This window comes from Ursus americanus, chromosome 21 (genome assembly GCF_024610735.1).
Source record: "Ursus americanus isolate L20-20 chromosome 21, mUrsAme1.1.p, whole genome shotgun sequence".
In the NCBI taxonomy this organism is placed as follows: Eukaryota; Metazoa; Chordata; class Mammalia; order Carnivora; family Ursidae; genus Ursus; species Ursus americanus.
The window spans coordinates 47,831,919-47,848,606 of record NC_142147.1 but is presented as its reverse complement, the minus strand read 5'-3'; the positions used below and the strand labels follow the sequence as shown (position 1 = coordinate 47,848,606).

The 16,688-nt window shown below is 58.0% G+C and overlaps 1 protein-coding gene across 3 annotated transcripts in view; it reads right to left on the bottom strand.

The window, feature by feature from the left end:
* Positions 1–14,933, bottom strand: part of MARK4 (microtubule affinity regulating kinase 4) — a 28,239-nt gene extending 13,306 nt beyond the window's left edge. For 2 of the 3 annotated variants that reach the window (XM_045810664.2, XM_045810739.2), the window contains exons 1-10: positions 14,646–14,933; positions 10,105–10,305; positions 7,634–7,687; positions 7,481–7,529; positions 6,747–6,812; positions 6,600–6,670; positions 5,896–5,952; positions 3,762–3,998; positions 761–880; positions 196–295 (exon numbers count right to left, since the gene is read on the bottom strand). In XM_045810664.2, coding sequence (XP_045666620.1) covers positions 196–295; positions 761–880; positions 3,762–3,998; positions 5,896–5,952; positions 6,600–6,670; positions 6,747–6,812; positions 7,481–7,529; positions 7,634–7,687; positions 10,105–10,305; positions 14,646–14,696 — 1,006 coding nt within the window. In that variant the 5' untranslated portion in view covers positions 14,697–14,933. Of the gene's footprint in view, positions 1–195; positions 296–760; positions 881–3,761; positions 3,999–5,895; positions 5,953–6,599; positions 6,671–6,746; positions 6,813–7,480; positions 7,530–7,633; positions 7,688–10,104; positions 10,306–12,336; positions 12,955–14,645 lie in introns of those variants that run through there. The other variant, XM_087870905.1, reaches the window with a different exon arrangement.
* Positions 14,934–16,688: the final 1,755 nt, after the last annotated feature.

Below are 16,688 nucleotides of genomic sequence, written 5' to 3'. Positions count from 1 at the left end.
AGCCACTTGCCCAGGGTCACACAGCTAGAAAGTGGCAGCACAGGGATGAGAGCCTAGACTTCTCCGCTCTCCCTAACTGCCTTGCAAACTTCTCTCATGCGCTGACCGGAAGGGCAGGTGCTGGGAAGCTCCCACCCCTGGCTCTGTGGCCCGTTGCTCTGAGGAGCTGGGGCACCTGCTGTCCCTGACCCTCACCGATTCGCTTGGTGTCCCCGAAGTCCTCCTCGGGCTCCGTGTATGGCTTCAACTCCTCACCCTCATAGCCGATGTTGATCCATTTGTCTTTCATGATTTGCTGCAGGACGCGGGGACAGGACACGGAAAGGGGGAAGACAGATGTCAGAAGAAACCGGGAGAAATACGCTCCCCACCGCCCAGGCAGGCCCCCAGGTAGGGCTACCTGCCCCGCCCCCCCACCTCCAAGACCTAACACCCCAGAATCAGGGCTTCCTGACAGCTAGCGCCTCCTCACCCGCACCCCCAGCACCCCTGCCGGAGCCTCCCGATGTCACCTCCCTCCTCCGCATCATCTGGGTCCCCAGCACCCTATAATCAGCCTAAGGAGCTCATTAGCTAATTACTGGCATGGCGGGGAGTGGGCGAAGCTGTTTGGGGGTGGCGTTGAGACGGGCCCGGGAGCCTTTTCCGGGGCTGCCTGTCTCCCCTCCCCCTTCCAGCCACGAGCTCAGGCAGATGGACCCAGAGGGAAAAAAGTGAGGGCACGAAGGCTGACATGGGAGGGTGTGGGGCCAGGGCTTACCTCCAGAGTACAGCGTTTAGCTGGGTTCAGCACCAAAAATCTCCGCAAGATGCTCTCACAGTCTGTTGACATGTAGAAAGGGACCCGGTACTTCCCTCTGAGGACTCGCTCCCGTAGCTCCTGGGGGGACGGGGTTACTGCGGGAGGGCTCCGCCCCACCTCCCTACCCATCGCGCACACGCACACACGCACAGCTTTCTCCCAACCCCCAAACAGAAGCAACAGGTGGCAAAGCCCCACCCCTCCCTCCTGACCGCAATACCCCGTCTGTGAAATGGGAGCCCTGTAGGCAACTTCACTCCGAGGAAACCTCACAGAGAAAGCGACTTCTACAAGCCTGGTCGGACGCGAGGCAGCATCCGGGGCCTGAGTCTCCTTCTCTGTACCCAGGGCTCACAGCACCCACTTCACCGGCCAGGGTGCGAGTGAGTGTAAGTAAAATGCCCAGCACATGTCCGGCCCAGAGTAAGTGGTACTGTTTAGGAAGGGGCAAGAGTGGGGGGGGGGGATCCTGCCCACCCGCCTTCCGCCCCTGGGACACCCCTCCCCTAGGCATGCCTGTCTTTCCAAAGAACTAGGAGACCCTGGCAGTCTCCAAGAATGAGAACTGATTTACAAGCTGACCTTTTTTTTGGTAAAGGGCCTTTTATGAGGGGCCCTGCCAAGACGGAGAAAATAAATTCCACGCACCAGGCCATGGCGGACCAGGGGGAGCCCCTTCCATCCTCAGGAAATGGAGGGGGGCAGGTGATGTGGGGGGGTTGGGGGGAAGTCTCTGCGTGGAGCTCTGTGCGGGGGACTGGGGATGGCCTGGGAGCTCCCTTCCCAGCATTCTCCTAAAAGGCCTGGAAGAGGCATGTGCCTGCGAGCCTCCTGGGTCTGCAGATCAGCGCAACCCGAAGGGTCGTGAATATTTAATAATAATGAGTATCACTTTCAGAGCAGAGCACTTACCCCGGGCCGGGCAGGGTTCCAAGCGCTTTATATGCATGGGACATCCGTGCTCACAACAAAGCTGTGAAGCGGGCTATGATGCCCATTTTTCAGACAAGGAAACTGAGGCCTAGGGAGGGTAAGTCTTTTGCGCGAGGAGCGTCCAGCCAGAAAACGGCAGGGCCGGGACTGAACCCCAGGCAGCCCAGCTCCGGAGCCCGCGCTGTGTAACCAGCGCACCACACCGCCTCTGTCACGAGGTGGTGAGAAGGAGCCATCGGGCCATCAACACCGCCACCGGTGCGGCTCCTGAGAGTTAACACTCTGGGCCAGATGCCAGGTCCCCGGGGGGCGGGCTTCAGACACCCAGTTGGGGGGCCCTAAGTGCATATGCTTAACGTCCCCATCTTACGGTGGGGACGCAGGTTCAGAAACGGGGTATGTCCCAGGCCACTTTGCAAGGAAATGACAGAGCGGGAACCTGCCCCCAGCTGCCTGTCTCCTTTGCCTGGAAAGGTTTCCAGGGGCCTGGTGGAGAAAACAGGACAGCAGGAGGTGGCAAGGGCCTGGGGCAGGTGAGACGCTGGCCTGGCCCTCTGAAATGGTCTCTTGGCTTCATGCTCGGGGTTCAGATTATTCTGCGACCCCAACCACTGCATGCCTGATCTCAGCGAGCCCTCGAACCCCTGCTACGAGGCTCGTTACCTGACAGACGCTGAACAGAGTGGGAGCCTGAGGCTCAGAGGGGCGGGTGGCTCGGCGGAGGCCTCTGTGGAGAAGGGGCTCCCTCCCCCTCATCACTCAGGTCCCTGCTCTTGCGGCCTGTGCTGGGCAGCGACTTCCCTGACCTCCTGAGCGCTCCTCGCAGGCCACCTCAAGCAGGACCGAGTGTTCCTGCTCGCACCACTGGAACCCCATCGCGAGGAAACGCCGCTCACCCCAAACTGAGCGGGGCCCTGCGGCCCAAGTGGCCTGAGCGCCACAAAGCTCCACAAAGCCACGCCACGAAAGACAGAGGAACCGCTCGAGATGAAAGGAGACTTTTTAAAGACACAGGTCAACTGCGGGCAACTCGGGAGCCCGGAGCAACACTGGAGCGGGAGAGAAAGAGCTACGAGGACACTCTCAGGACGGCTGAGGACATCTGAGCACGGCCAGGACTGAACCACGACGGTTCTCCCCTCGTGTGGCTGCAGACAGGAAAATAACCCCGTCTCGGGAGGAACCCGCTGTGTGTCCCCTCCAGGGACAGAGGGACGTGGTGTCTGCAACTAACCCCCAAAGGTTCCATCAGTAACGATGCCCCTGGACAGACTGACAGGGCCCGCGTGGCCCCACGCTAGCTACCGGAGCGTCTCCTGGAAGGTAGTTCTTTCCCCCACAGCGCTGGCCAGTCTCTGACACGAGGTACGTTTTGCTTATTTATTTGGTTTTCAGCCTGGCTCTGCTCTTTCCCTTGAGGGCAGGGATTTTTCCGTTTGATGTGCCCGATTCAAAGGTTGTGAGTGTGTTGTTCCCCGAGTTCTGTGGCCGTCACCAGGCAGTTCTAGAACGTTTTCATCCCCCCAGAGGAAGCCTGCTCTCCCACTCCCCAGCCTCGGGCAACCATTCGTCTGCTTCCTGCCTTGACGTGCTTGTTCAGAGAAATGGCATCGCACAACGGGTGGCCTTTGTGATTGGCTTTCCCCACCTAGTGGGCTCTCGAGGTCCAGCACGTTCGGAGGCAGAGATTTTTGTCTCTTTTGTTCATACTGTATCTATAAAACCTACAAGAGAACCTGCCTCCCCCCCATGGAGGGCGGGAAATGTTCACTGAGTGAACGAGGGAGGGAGCCGGGATTTGAACCCAAGCCTGCTGGCTGCAAAGCCCATGTCCTGGGCCCTAACGCACCATGGTCCACGTGGGCTGGCCACACGACCGACCGTGGGGACCTGGGTCCTGCTGTGTGACCTCAGGCCAGTCCCGCCCCTCTGGGCCTCTACAGAGCAGGTGTGGGGGGAGGGGCTGGGGGGCCGGGGAGACCCTCCCCGGGGGGGTTAAGACCTCCACACCGGCCCCGCCCAGCACCTTGAGGTTGTGCCCGTCGAAGGGCAGGGAGCCGCTGACGAGGGTGTACAGGATGACGCCGAGGCTCCAGATGTCCACCTCCGGCCCGTCATACTTCTTGCCCTGGAACAGCTCCGGGGCGGCGTACGGGGGGCTCCCACAGAACGTGTCCAGCTTTGAGCCCAGCGTAAACTCGTTGCTGAAGCCAAAGTCGGCGATCTTGATGTTGGCCTCGGCATCCAGCAAGAGGTTCTCGGCCTGGGAGAGGGCAGAAGGTGGACGTGTGGGGTGGACGGGAGCACCGGCTCTGGAGCCTTCCCGTACCGACTGCGTACTCCCTGTGTGACCTTGGGCAGTGATTTTATCTGTCTGGGCCTCAGTTTCCTCAGCCAAAGAAGGAGGATAATCATAGCTTCTGCCTCGCAGGGCTGTCTGAGCATAAATGAATCCTAAAAGGCCTAAAACGATCTTTCGATCTTTTGTACCCAGTAAGCACTGTATAACATTAGCCATTATTATGCCTTGTGGTCTGCACAGCTGGGCGTCCTCAGGCAATCTCCTGCCCCTTTCTGAGCCTCAGTTTACCCAGCAGGGAAAAAAAAACATGATCACTGACTGCTCAAGACTCATAAAAATGAAAAAAAAATCAAGGTTCTGTCTACTTTTGGTAGCATGCATTCTTATAAACGCCATTTCACGAGCAAGGAAACTGAGTCTTAGGGAGACCATCTCGTGCCCACAGCAAGAAAGGGGCACAGCTAGACTCCAAAAGAGGCCGGCCTCGCCATGGCTTGACGGTGGAAGGGGCCTCCAGCTTCCTGCCTCCTGCAGATCTGGATACACATATCCACCCTTCAGAGTGTTGCCCACGTCTGGCCGGTCCCAGCCACGGCCATTCCCCCGCCAGGCCACCAGCACCTCCGGCTTCCCTGCGGTCCCCCTCCCTTCCCCATCTCCAACCCAACCCCGGCAGAGGACCCACACGGACACAACTCAATGTAATGGCATCTCAAACTTGCTCAGGGGTGACACTTCCCTTCCTGGCGTTTGAGGCTCTGCCACCCAGCCACAACCCCGTGCCTGGGTCTGTAGGTCCCTCAGGTTGGCCCCCACCCCCCGGCGGGCACTAACCACACCCCCGAAATCCCTTTCAGCTACTTCCAGGACCCTCCACCAGGGGGCGTGCCTCCTCCAGGTGATGCAAACTCCCAAGCCTCAAGGGGCTTTCTCAGAGGGGTGGGTACAGAGTGTGTCTAGAAACTTCTACAGCGATTTGACAGTCGATTTTTAAGGTGTTTTTTTTTTTAATGTAATAATAATAGTTCTAAAAAACTGGTCTTGTATTTTGGACATCTTTTTTTTTTTTCCCACTTCATTTTTACTGTACTTCACAAAAGTATGTGTCACGGTGGATTGGGAATTGAAAATACTAAAACAAACCCGGTCCTTCACTACAGATGCCTTGAGAAGACCTTCCTTAAGGCACAGGGCCTAGCACACCGCAGGTGCTCCAGAAACGAGAGTCAAGACAACCGGACTGAGCGGGACAAATGTTTCTCTCTCCGGTCTGGGTCGAGAAGCCCTGAGACGTGTGGTTCTCTCAGGGTGGGGGGTGTGGAGCAGGGGGTCCAGGCTGGCTGAGTCCCTTCCCCTCCCGAAGCGAGGCTCAGGAGCTCTCTCTCTCTCTCTCAAAAGTCCTTCTCAAGTTTGGAGATGCCTGCGATTCTAAGACCCAGAGGCCACGTGACTCTGGGTCTCTAAAACCTCAGTTCTCGAAAGTTCCTGAACGTCCTAAAGTCTGAGAGATGCCAAGGCCCCAGAGGCTCTGAGAGTGATGAACCCCTTATCGCGTCCCGTGTCCTTGTTCAGCACATACGCAATTGCGTGGGGTGTCCTAGGACATTTTGTTTCTTTTCCTTTGTTCTCTCCTCCTGCCCCCACCACCCTACCTGCTCCCCAGCTGCTGGCCTTCCTCTGCTACAGAAGTTTGGGAAAGAGTCAAGGGGCCCTGGATGCTGAGGGGGGAGGACGGGGAGAAAAGCGGGGGAATGTGGAGGCTATGGGGATCCCCAGGGGGACTGGAGGCGGGACTGGGGACAAGTGGGGGGTCTGTGGACTGAGGTGGGGAGCTTGTAGTGAGGTGGGGGGGGCTCACCTTCAGGTCCCTGTGTACAATGTTTTTCTGGTGACAGTAGTGCACAGCCGATACGATCTGGAGGGGACGGAAGAGAAAGTCAGTTACTTGTGGCCCCAAACCCCTCGGCCTCTCTCCGACCTCACGAACCTCCCCACAACCAAGACCCAGGGCCCCAGGCCTCCCCCAGGCAGAGGCTGAGATGCTGGGGCCTCACGGTCCAATTCAATCACGGCGGGAAACGCCATGGGCCCTGCACAGACCCACATCCCCACACAGACGCCCGGACACCCTCAGATTCCCAGACACCCTCCCGGCAGGGGCCTTGGAACCAGGACATCACAACTAGTCCCCTCCCGACTTTCCCATCTGGAAACGCACATAAGAACACTGCATATACCTGTAGATAGACACTGGGCCCCAACACAGCCAGTATAGCCCCACCAGGGCGTGTGGACAGTCGAGGACCAGCACCCTGGCTCAAATCCCTTCCCCCAACAAAGTCAGACACATGCGTCGGGACCCTGGCACCTGTTAGCCACACCCCTACACACCGGGCCCACCCTTGCACCCACACGTCTCACACCTGCACGCCTGCATCAGAGCACCCCCACACCTGGGCGTCTGCACGCTCATGGACACCCGGACTTACGCCCCCAGACCCACTCCTGCCCGGGGACAGGGGCGCCGCTCCCACTCCTGCCCGCAGCCGTGACTGCCCCCACCTGTCGGAACTTGGCTCGAGCTTCCTTCTCCTTCATACGGCCGTGGGACACGAGGTAGTCAAACACTTCTCCTGCAGGGCAGAGGCCAAGCGGGGTCAGCGAGGGGCGTGGGGGGCTCAGGGGGCAGGGCGGGGAGGGACGCCTCACCGGCACTTGCGTATTCCATCACCAGGTACAGCGTCTTCTCTGTCTCGATCACCTCGAAGAGCTTCACTGCAAAGACCCGGGACGGTGGGAGGCAAGGGGGAGAGCAGGGTTATGCGGGAAGAAACCCCCCAGATCGGCCCACACTCTGTAACTATACATGTGCTGACCAGAACACCCCTACTCAAGAAGGCTCCATGGCTCCCTACTGATGGGAAGATTTTCCAAACTCCTCAGCCCTACTTGACCACCTTTCCCACTTTCTCTCTCACAAGAAGGCAGCTCTATGAGGTCGAGATTTGGGTCCGTTTTGTTCCCCGCTTATGGGAAGAAACTCAATAAACTCAATAAACACTCTCTGAGGGAACAAACACGTGGATGAGTAACTACTGTGGCCACATCCAGGCCAGGCTAAATCCTGTCTCCCCTGTGCCTCATGATGACAAGGACAGTGCTCGCTGCTGCTGCTGACGGTAATCACACCAGCTCCCCCAGCTTAGCTCTGAATGGAGTGTTTCGAATGCTTGATCTTATCCAATCCCCACAGTGACCTTGATGTAGGCCTTCTTATAAAGAAGCTCAGAGAGGTTAAGTGACTGGCCCAAGGTCACACAGCCAGTGAGCAGTGATACTACTCAGAGAAAACAGGTCTAACTGTGGAAACTGCCGGTTCTTCTGTTCCCCAACTCTCTCCTCCGCCAAGTGCCCCTCTGAGCCCACACTCTTCCCCTCCTCACCGATGTTGGGGTGGTTTAGGCCCTTCATGATGCGGACTTCCCGGAACAGCTGGGCATGGCCAGAAAAGAAGAAAGAGAAAGATGAGGGTGGGCGGTTTCAATGACCCTTTTCTCAACCTTGTCCCCACCCTGCGCCCTCTCCCTAGGCCTCACTTTCTGCAGGCTGCTGGGGTTCAGCTGGGTTTTGTCAATGATCTTGATGGCAACCTGGAGGTGGAAGGAAAGGGTAAAAGATGAGGGTGTCGAGGGCCTGAGTTGAGAAAGGCCCTCCCAACCCAGATCACCCAGGGGTGTCCTTCCTTTGTCCCCTCTCACAGAAAGCCCTCCATCAGGGCCATTCCTGGTGGATCGGAGATCTGGGCCTCAGGACCTTTGCACAAGCTGTTCCCAACTGTGTCCAGTGCTCCCCGACTTCTACAGGGAAATATCCTCTATTCCACAGCAGGGCCTGGGTAGGGCTGCTCCAGGGGCCTGTGTGAATGTGTGTGAGAGTGAGACCTTTTGGGGGCCCCATCGTGAGGGCACCTCAGACCATTCACCCAGGAAGCCTTCTTTTTTGCCTTGAACGTGTGAACTGTGAAACAATAAATAACTGTAGCTAACATTTCCCGAGGAGTCACCTGGCCTCAGTCTGTGTGCTTTACGAACGAGAACTCTTTCAACCCTCACAGTGTAAGTGCTAAAATTATCCCCATTTTACAACCTGGGAAACTGAGGCACAGAGCTGTTCAGGCAGTTGGCCAAGGTTACATGGATAGTAAGTTTGTGGGCTGGGATTTGAACTCGTGCAGCCTGATCAAGTTTACCCCTTAAACCTTTGAAACTGAAGAACATCTATATAGTTTATTTTTTAAGTTTTTTAAAAAAGTAATCTCTCCCCCCAACGTGGGGCTTGAACTCACGTCCCTAAGATCAAGAGCTGCAGGCTCTTCCGACAGAGCCAGCCAGGAACCCCTAGTTTTAAAAGAGTTTTGAGCAGTCAATGTGGGGGAAGAATCAGAAAGTTAATGAACTCTCCTTATATGTATCCTGCGGTGGGGCTAAGTTTCTATTTTGAACTGCACTTTGGGGCAGAGCTCCTTAAGTTTTTCAGTAGCGAGGGACCTTTAAAAGTCTTAATTCAGCTCTAGGTCTATAGCTTTCCCAAAGGGTTTTGGGGCCACCCCCAGATCCCCTGGATTACAGAATCCTTCCCCTGGGAGGCCCTGTTTCCTTAGAAGCTGGTCCTCTAGGAAGCCCCTAGAATCAAGTTCGAGAGCCACACAAGGGGAATGATGCGTTCTTCGTGCGGGAGAGGGTCCGTTAGCTTTCCTCATATCCTCACGAACGGGTTTTTAATTTTGTCAAGCACTTTTCATGCCAGTATTGAGATGATCATATGGTTTCCCTCCTTGAATCTGGGAATGTGGCAAAGTACATGAATAAATTGTCAATTTGAAAAGAACTGTGCATTCCTGGGACGAACCAGCTTTGTCACCACACGGCTTTCTTTAACTGACGTGCCCGGTCTCTTTGCTAATGTTTTGTTTCGGATTTTTGGATCTATGTTCACATGTCAGGCCAGCTCATAATGGCATTCGTATCTCGTTTTGACGTCTTGGGCATCGCCCAGCTAGCTCTTAAAATCAGCTGGGCAGTGGAACCTCTTTGGTTAGTCTCTGGAAGGACTGGCATAAAGTCGGAATGCTTGGTAGAATATGCCTATAAAACCATAGGGGCCTGGTGTCTTTTTGTGTGTCTGGTGTGGACGGCATGCGGGCAGGAGAGAGTTCATCCGAGGCAGGGGAAATCGCTCCAGCCATGTCCTCTCAAATTAAAGGGGAACAGAGGAGTCATATCCTCCCCCCTGGTGTGAGTGAGAGGCTTCATATCTGGGTTACAAGGTCTGTGTGGGTGCAGTAATGTTGCCATACTCTGGAGCCAGGGAGGAGGGACTTGTGGAAGACTGAGAACTCCGGTGAGTTCTCGTGTGGTCTCATGAAGATCGCTGCAAGATTTGATGGAACCCCCACTGCAAAAGGGAGGTGGTCTGGGTTTAGACACAAAAGCCATGTGAATTCTTAGAAACGCAACGCACGGCTCTGCCTGCAATCTGAGAGTTCCCGACAATTCCAGGGATGATGACCGACATTTGATGAATACTGGTCATTAATGTGCCATCATCCCTCTTTTGGGCGGGGGGTGGGGGGACTGAGGCCCAGAGGTGGACATAATTCACTCTAGAGCTGATGTCCTTCACCATTACCTCACACTCCCACATAACTTTTTTTTTTAAGCTCTAGGCCCAACGTGGGGCTTGAACTCATGACCCGGAGATCAAGAGTCACATTGTCTACTGATTGGGCCAGCCAGGCACCCCACCCACATCATTTTTTATTAAACAGCCTTTACTACGGGCCAAGTCCTGGGCTAATAAGGACCTCATCTACACTGAATTCTCACGGTACCCAATTCTACTTGGATGCTTCTGGACAAATCTGAGATGTCCTGACCTGTCCCGGAGAGAGGCAGGGACTTACCTGAGGTCACGAGGCAAAGCGAGGGCCAAGTCTGACCTCGCCCCACCTCCGGCAGCGGTGGTGCGGCAGGACTGGGCCCCGGGGCCCGCCCCTCCCCCTACTCACCTCCCGGCCGGTGAGGATGTGCCGGGCCAGCTTGACTTTGGCAAAGTTGCCCTTCCCGATGGTTCTCAGCAGGCGGTAGTTGCCCACGTGGGGCTGCTCTTCGGGACAGGAGGCGATGGAGTTTCGGCAGCGGGCACCCAGGGAGCGGCTGGACCAGGATGGTCCCTTGTCTGAGGAGCGGCCACTGCCCAAGGTGCCATGCTGGACAGGGGAGACGGAGCGTGAGTGCTGGGCAGCGCCCATCTGATCCCGTCTTCCGTGGCTCCCGGGGGCTGGGGAGGTTGACTCCAGCCACGGCCACCGACCCCTTCGTGGTCCTTCTCAAACCCAGGCCAGACAGAAGCACGCTGCCTTTGGGGGTCCCCCATCCCTCTCTACAAGAGGACGCCTCCAAGAACAAAAATGCTGGGCCCCCCCCAACTCTGCAGCATCCGGGGTTCCAGACATCAGGCTCCTCCTCGCTTCCCCCCGCCCCCAGCAGTGAGTCTACCCCCAACTTCCTTTTCCAGGTGCTGGGACCACAGTATTTTATTCCAAATGCTGCAGCCCTCAATCCCAATCTGTGTCCTCGATCTGGGTTCAACTCCGCCCCAGGTCTCTCTTGCTGCTCTCGACATCCCGGGTCACCCATCACCTCCCCGTCCGCCCCCCCCCATTCTACTCTGAACCCCAAGAGCAGCATTTTATTTCCAGCTTACTGCTTCTAACATTTTCTCCCAATTCTTCTTGCCCCAAATTCGACTCCAAACGCTATAACCAACATTCTTTCATTCTGCCCTGACCTTCCAGCCCCACACTGTTACCTTCCTCCTGTGGAAACACTGTTGCCTCCCCCGTGGCCCCACCACTACCCTGGGAACCACGGTGGCTCCTGACCCGCTGTCTCCCACGCCCGCGCTCCCATCTGTCCCCGACGTCCTGTTCCTGCCGTCCTGTCCCTCCTGGGCCTCTCCCCCGCAGGTCACTGCCTGCTCCAGGCTGCCCTGTCCTGATTGTGAGCCCCACGGACTGTGCCTCCCTTTCAGTGCTGGGGCCCAGGGTGCAGGCGGCGGAGGGAGCCAGAGGCCCCAGCCGAGGAGGCTCTGCTCATGCCCTGTGCTGCCCCCGTGCCCTTCCTGGAGGTCGGGGTGGGACGCGGGGGACAAAGGGAGCTGAGGAGCAGAAAGAGCAGGTAGGCAACAGGGAATCCACAGGGCTACTTAACAGGGATGATGTCCGATTCGGTCATCATCCCCGTCTTAAGGTAGGGAAACTGAGGCCCAGAGCGGGACAGAGTTCACCCCAGAGTTGCTGTCCCTCACCATCGCCCTATCACACTGACTCAAACTCCTACATGTTTTTATTATGCTGCTTTTACTATGGGCCAAGGCTCGGGCTAGTAAGCACTTCATCTCCACTGAATTCCCACGGGAGCCCAGTGACGGCGGTACCTACATCCTCATAGTCCAGAGGAGAAACTGAGGCTTGGAGAGAGAAGGTACCTTGTCAAGGTCACACAGTTCCCCCAAGAGGCACAGAAGGACCCCCGCCACCGCGGAAGCCCTAACCACATTCCCGCCGCCCACTGTGCCCTCCCGCGTGGGTCCGGTTACCATCCACATTCTCCAGACAGGGACCCCCAAGGCTGGGGCAGGGTGAGTACCTCGGCCAAGGTCACAGGGCAGAGAAGCAGACTGCCAGGGATTCGATCCCAGGCCTGCTGGCTCCTGAGTGCTGAGCTCTTTCCAACATCCCACTGAGCTGCTCACAACCCCAGGTCTCCTCCCAGGGGAGGGAGGGCGGGAAGGGAGGTGGAGATCCTGGCTGATAAGGCCCCTGATCCCCACCAAGATCAGGGCTTGGAGAAGAATCCCCCTCAGGTGGCACCAGGGAAGCCAAACTGGGGGTGGGCTGGCACCCCACTGAAAGCAGCATGCCTGAGGGACCCCTGCAAGGGGCGGCTGGGGCAGTGGGTGACAGAGCCCCCAGGGGCCGGGGGTGGGAGCTAAAATTGGCCGGCACCACCAGCTGGCCCGGCTCCCTCCCTCCCGCCCGGCTGGCGCCCCAACACCAGGCCTGTTGCTAGGGAACCTGCAGAGAGATCAGCGGTGGGAGGGGGCCTGGAACTTGGGGTGGGGGAGCATGACCCCACATGGCTGTCGTCATAGTAACTGGGTGGCAGGGGAGGAGCCTGCGACCTCTAGTTCCAAAGGGAGAGGTGAGCCCCAGCCAGGACAGACACGCAGGACTTACACACTAGTTGGGAGGACAGGAGACAAGAGGAGAGAAGGGGACTGGCCCTCCTCAAATGCCCACCAGGCACAAATCTGGACCACGAAAGAGGAGGAAGTGCTTGGATGAGCCCCATTTTACAGATGAGGACACCGAGGCTCACGGCGGTGACGTCACTTGTCTGAGGTCACACAGCTAGGGAGGGACAGAAACTAGATTTGAACCCATGCTTATCGGAATAACCAAAGCAACAATTATAATGCAGCCACAAGTGCATCTTACTCACATAACCTCCTTGGCTCCCTAAAACATCCCTCACAGGGAGGTGCTATCAACCCCATTTCGAGATAGACTGAGGCTCGGAGCAGGGAGGGGAGCCTTGAGCTCCTGGGCCCGTCTGACTCATAGCCACAGTCACAATAGCAGCGGACATGTGTGGAGCGCGTCCTGTGTACCAGGCTTCCCCCGTGTCATCTCGAGTAATCCTCTGAGGGACTCAAGTGATCATCCCCATTTTCCAGAGCAGGAAACTGAGGCTCAGAAAGGAACACAGCGCAAACAGGCTGGCAGAGAGAGAGCCAGCATTTGACCCCGGCAGGTGGGCTCCCTGGCACTTCCTGAGTGACTTAGGGAAAGGGTGGCGATCTCATTGGAGACTCCAAATCAGAGTCTGGCCTATCGTGTGTGGGCTGTGGCGGCGGCGGCGGCGGCGGCGGAGGTGGCAGCGGTAGTGGGGTGGAGGGAGGGTCTTGCAGGATGAAGGGATGGAGATCAGTCTCTCTGGTGGGGGATCTGGAGTGAGGGTGGCTGGGTGGGGGTGCAGGGACCTGGCAGAGGCCTGGGGTGGGGGAGGGACAAAGACCCCAGCTGGGGGTGGTGGGAGGCCCTTTAGAAGGGCTGAGAGTAATCAGAAACCGTGGATATGGGGAGGGGGGTCTCCCAGGATTGTTCTGGGCTGTGGTATAGGGACAGGGGGCCTGGGAATAATGGGAAGTGTTAAAGCCATGGGGCAGTGGAACTCAGAGGAGCCAAGGAAACTCCTAGAAGTTAAAGGAGGGGGTTTCTAGGAGTTTCTAGTCTTTGGAAGCAGAGAAAGGTCCAGGAGCATGGGAGTCCTGGAGAAGGGGCTTGCTGGACAAGGGGAAGCCCAGAAGAATAAAGCCTGAGCCTTATGGAGGTCAAAGGGGCCTAGAAACTTGGGGAGGAGGTTTCCAGCAGACAGACCCCAAGAGAAGAGGGCTTACAGCCAGGGCAAGACCACAGGCTTCGAGTCCAGGAGTCTTCTGGAAGAGGGATCTGGGGCCCAGCCTTGTGAGCTGGGAGAGGTCTCCAAAGCTGAGAAGGAGGTCTCCCTGGGAGGCCGGACCACCCCCCCCCCCCCAAGGAAGAGGGAGGCCCCGGGGCAAAAGGGATGGGCACCTGGAGAAAGAGGTGGTGTCCTGGGAGGAAGCTCCTGGCCTAGGAGGGGATCAAGGGGTTGGGGGCTTGGGGAGGGGGCTTGCCTGGCACTGAGGAGTTGATACAGGGAGGATGAGGCCTGGAGTCAGCCTAGTCCAGGGCCTAGAAATCCCAGACTAGGCTAGGGCCCTGGAAGTTGGAGGCCAAGGCTGCCTGGGAGAAGAGCCCAGAGAGGGTCCGGGGGGCAATGGGGGGACCCAGGGTACTGGGAATCCAGGGACAGGGCTGCTTGGAAGATAGGGGCCAGGCCTGGGAGTGCAGAGACCTTGAACAAGCTAGAAAGGGCCCTGGGCCCAGGAAAAGGTGGAAACCGGCTTCCTGTGAGGGGGTGCCCACAGGATCCGGGAGGATCCAGAGGGGCGGAGGGCTGAGAATGAGAACAGGGGGGCTCCTGGGGAGCCCGGCACCCACATCCAGATGGGGAAGGCCGGAGCCAGAGGCGGGACTGGGCCAGGCCTTCCTGGGAGAGAGCCAGGGCCCGGCCTTGGGGTCAGGAGCCCTGCAAATCCGGGAGGGGGCGAGTTGTTGGATGCGGGCGGCCAGGAGGGGAAGGGGCTTAAGAACACGCCGGAGAAGGGAGGGGCTCCTGGAAGGCAGAGGAGGGGGCTTCCTGGAGGGAAGAGACCCGAGCGGAAGCGGTCTGCAGAGGGACAAGAGAGGGGTCCCGAGAGAGGGGCGTCCCCAGGGGTCGGGCTGAGCTGGAGTGGGGGAGGGTCGAGAGGCCTGGAAGTCCGGGCGGGGGTCGGGAGGTGACAAGCTGGGCCGGGCCCGGGGGATGAAGGTAGGGGCTCGTGCGGCGAGGGGCACACCAGGACGAGGGGTTCGGCGGCTGAACCCGACCGGCGCTCCCCAAGGGGCCGGGCCCCACTCACCGTGTCCGAGTTCCGATCGTTGCCCGGGGCCAGCGCCGTCCGCGAAGACATTTTCTCCGGGTCCCGGGGGACTGGGCGGCCGGGTGGGGGGGGGCGGGGGTCCGGGGTCCCCTCTCTTCCCCTCCCCCCCCGCTGGCCTGGAGACGTGAGCTCAAAAGCTGGGCGCCGTGGACACCCGGGTTCGCGCCGCGGGAGAAGGGGGCAGGGCGGGGAAGGGAAGGGGACGCCGAGGGTCCTAGTGGCTCCGTGCAGTGGGGGCCCGGGGCGCCATGGGGGCGGCGGGCAGGCGGGCGGGCGGGGGCCGGGGAGGGGGCGCGGAGCCGGCCCGGGCGGCGGCGGAGGGAGGCGGTGGAGGGGCCAGGGAGGAAGGGACGTCAGGGGGAGGGGCGGGCAGGGCGGGGCCGCCGAGACCCCGCCCCCTGCCGCCGGCCCTTAAAGGCGCAGGCCCGGGCTAGCCGGGGGCTCTGGGGGCGGTGGCAGGTCTGGGCGCGTCGGTAGGGAGCGTGTTCTCACAGGAGAGTGGAGACTCACCGGAAGAGAAGGGGAGAGAAACGCCGGGGCAGAGCGCCAAAGACGCAGAGAAAGATACTGAGAGACGCAGAGATAGACAGAGACAAAGAGACACAAGGAGAGAGGGACAGAGGTGGGGAGAAAGCCGGACACACAAAGAGATGTAAAGGGAGCCAAAAGATCGGAGCGACAATAAGAGAAAGAAAGAGGGAGAAAACAGAGGGAAAGAGACACACACAAAGAGACAGAGATTCAGAGAGAACAGAGACACGGAGCGCCACAAAGCCTGAAAGACCCACACACGGAGACGGAGGGAGAGGCAAAAAGAGACAAAGAGAGACAGAGACTCAGAGACCTGTGAAGAGAATGCAGACAGAGACAGGCAGAGAAGCCCCCAGGGACGAGAACAGGCAGACGGCGCTGTCCACATTCTCCCTTCCCAGCCCACCCTCTCTCCAGTCGAGGGCCCCAGGAAGTTCTTGGAACCGTAGGGCTAAGGGTGCTGGGGGCGCAGTGTGCTAGGCAGAGCCACTGCCGAAGCCTGACCACCATCTCTAGCGATGCTGCCTCCCACCTCCCAGAAAACTCCGGAGCCCGAGGTCGTGGCTGCCGGTTCCGCTCCTGTGCACCTCAGCTGGGGTGTGCACTCTCCGCATAGCTCTGTGACTCAGGGCGGACCTCAGTTTCCAAACCTATAAAGTGAGGGGAAGGGTCGACGTGTTGCCTTCCTGGCGGGGCTGAAGCAGGTGCCAAAGAGCCCTGTGTAAGTATTCACCTGCAGGGTGCAGCTGCCGTCTGGATGGGCAAACAGAAACTAGAGAGGCAAGGGCTTCGCTGAGGTCACCCAGGACTGTGGGGACCACCCATGCCCTCTAGACCAGAATGGGATGAAAGAAAGAGGGGCATTGCATAACCCGCCCTGGGCCCAGAATCCCACAGCCCTTGCATGGATGGGGTCCATGCCCTGCCCCTGTCTGACTGACCATCTTCTCGAGCCTCCGTTTCCCTTTCTAAAATAGGGGTGTGATGCTAACAGCAGTGTGTTGGAGTCAGCTCGAGTGAGCTGTTAAAGTCGCAGGAATTTTGGAACTGGTTGTTAAACAGCCATTAAAAAAATTAAATTATGCAAACATGTAATTAAATAAATTATATTGAAAACAAAGGTAATACGTACTCATCACAACCTAATTATTTTACCACATTTTACTATTACCTGTGATCCTGAGGTTATTTCCATCTATTGTACATTCACAGAGCTACGACTGTACAACCTGCTACTGCGTATCTCTTTCCCCAAAACCGCTTTTAGTGATGTCACTGATTTCGAGCTTGAATTAGTCATGGTGGGAATATTTACACCATAGAAATTGGCAAACGCCACAAATCAAGGCTTCCCGCCCCCCAGACAGCTGGTTGTGAAACATTTAACAGCACATCACTGGTTGATACTATCAGCTACATAGACTCACAGAGGCTTCCTTTGTGCCGGGCTTGGAGCCCTTTATCCTTCTGCCACCCTGTGAGGTTGGACCA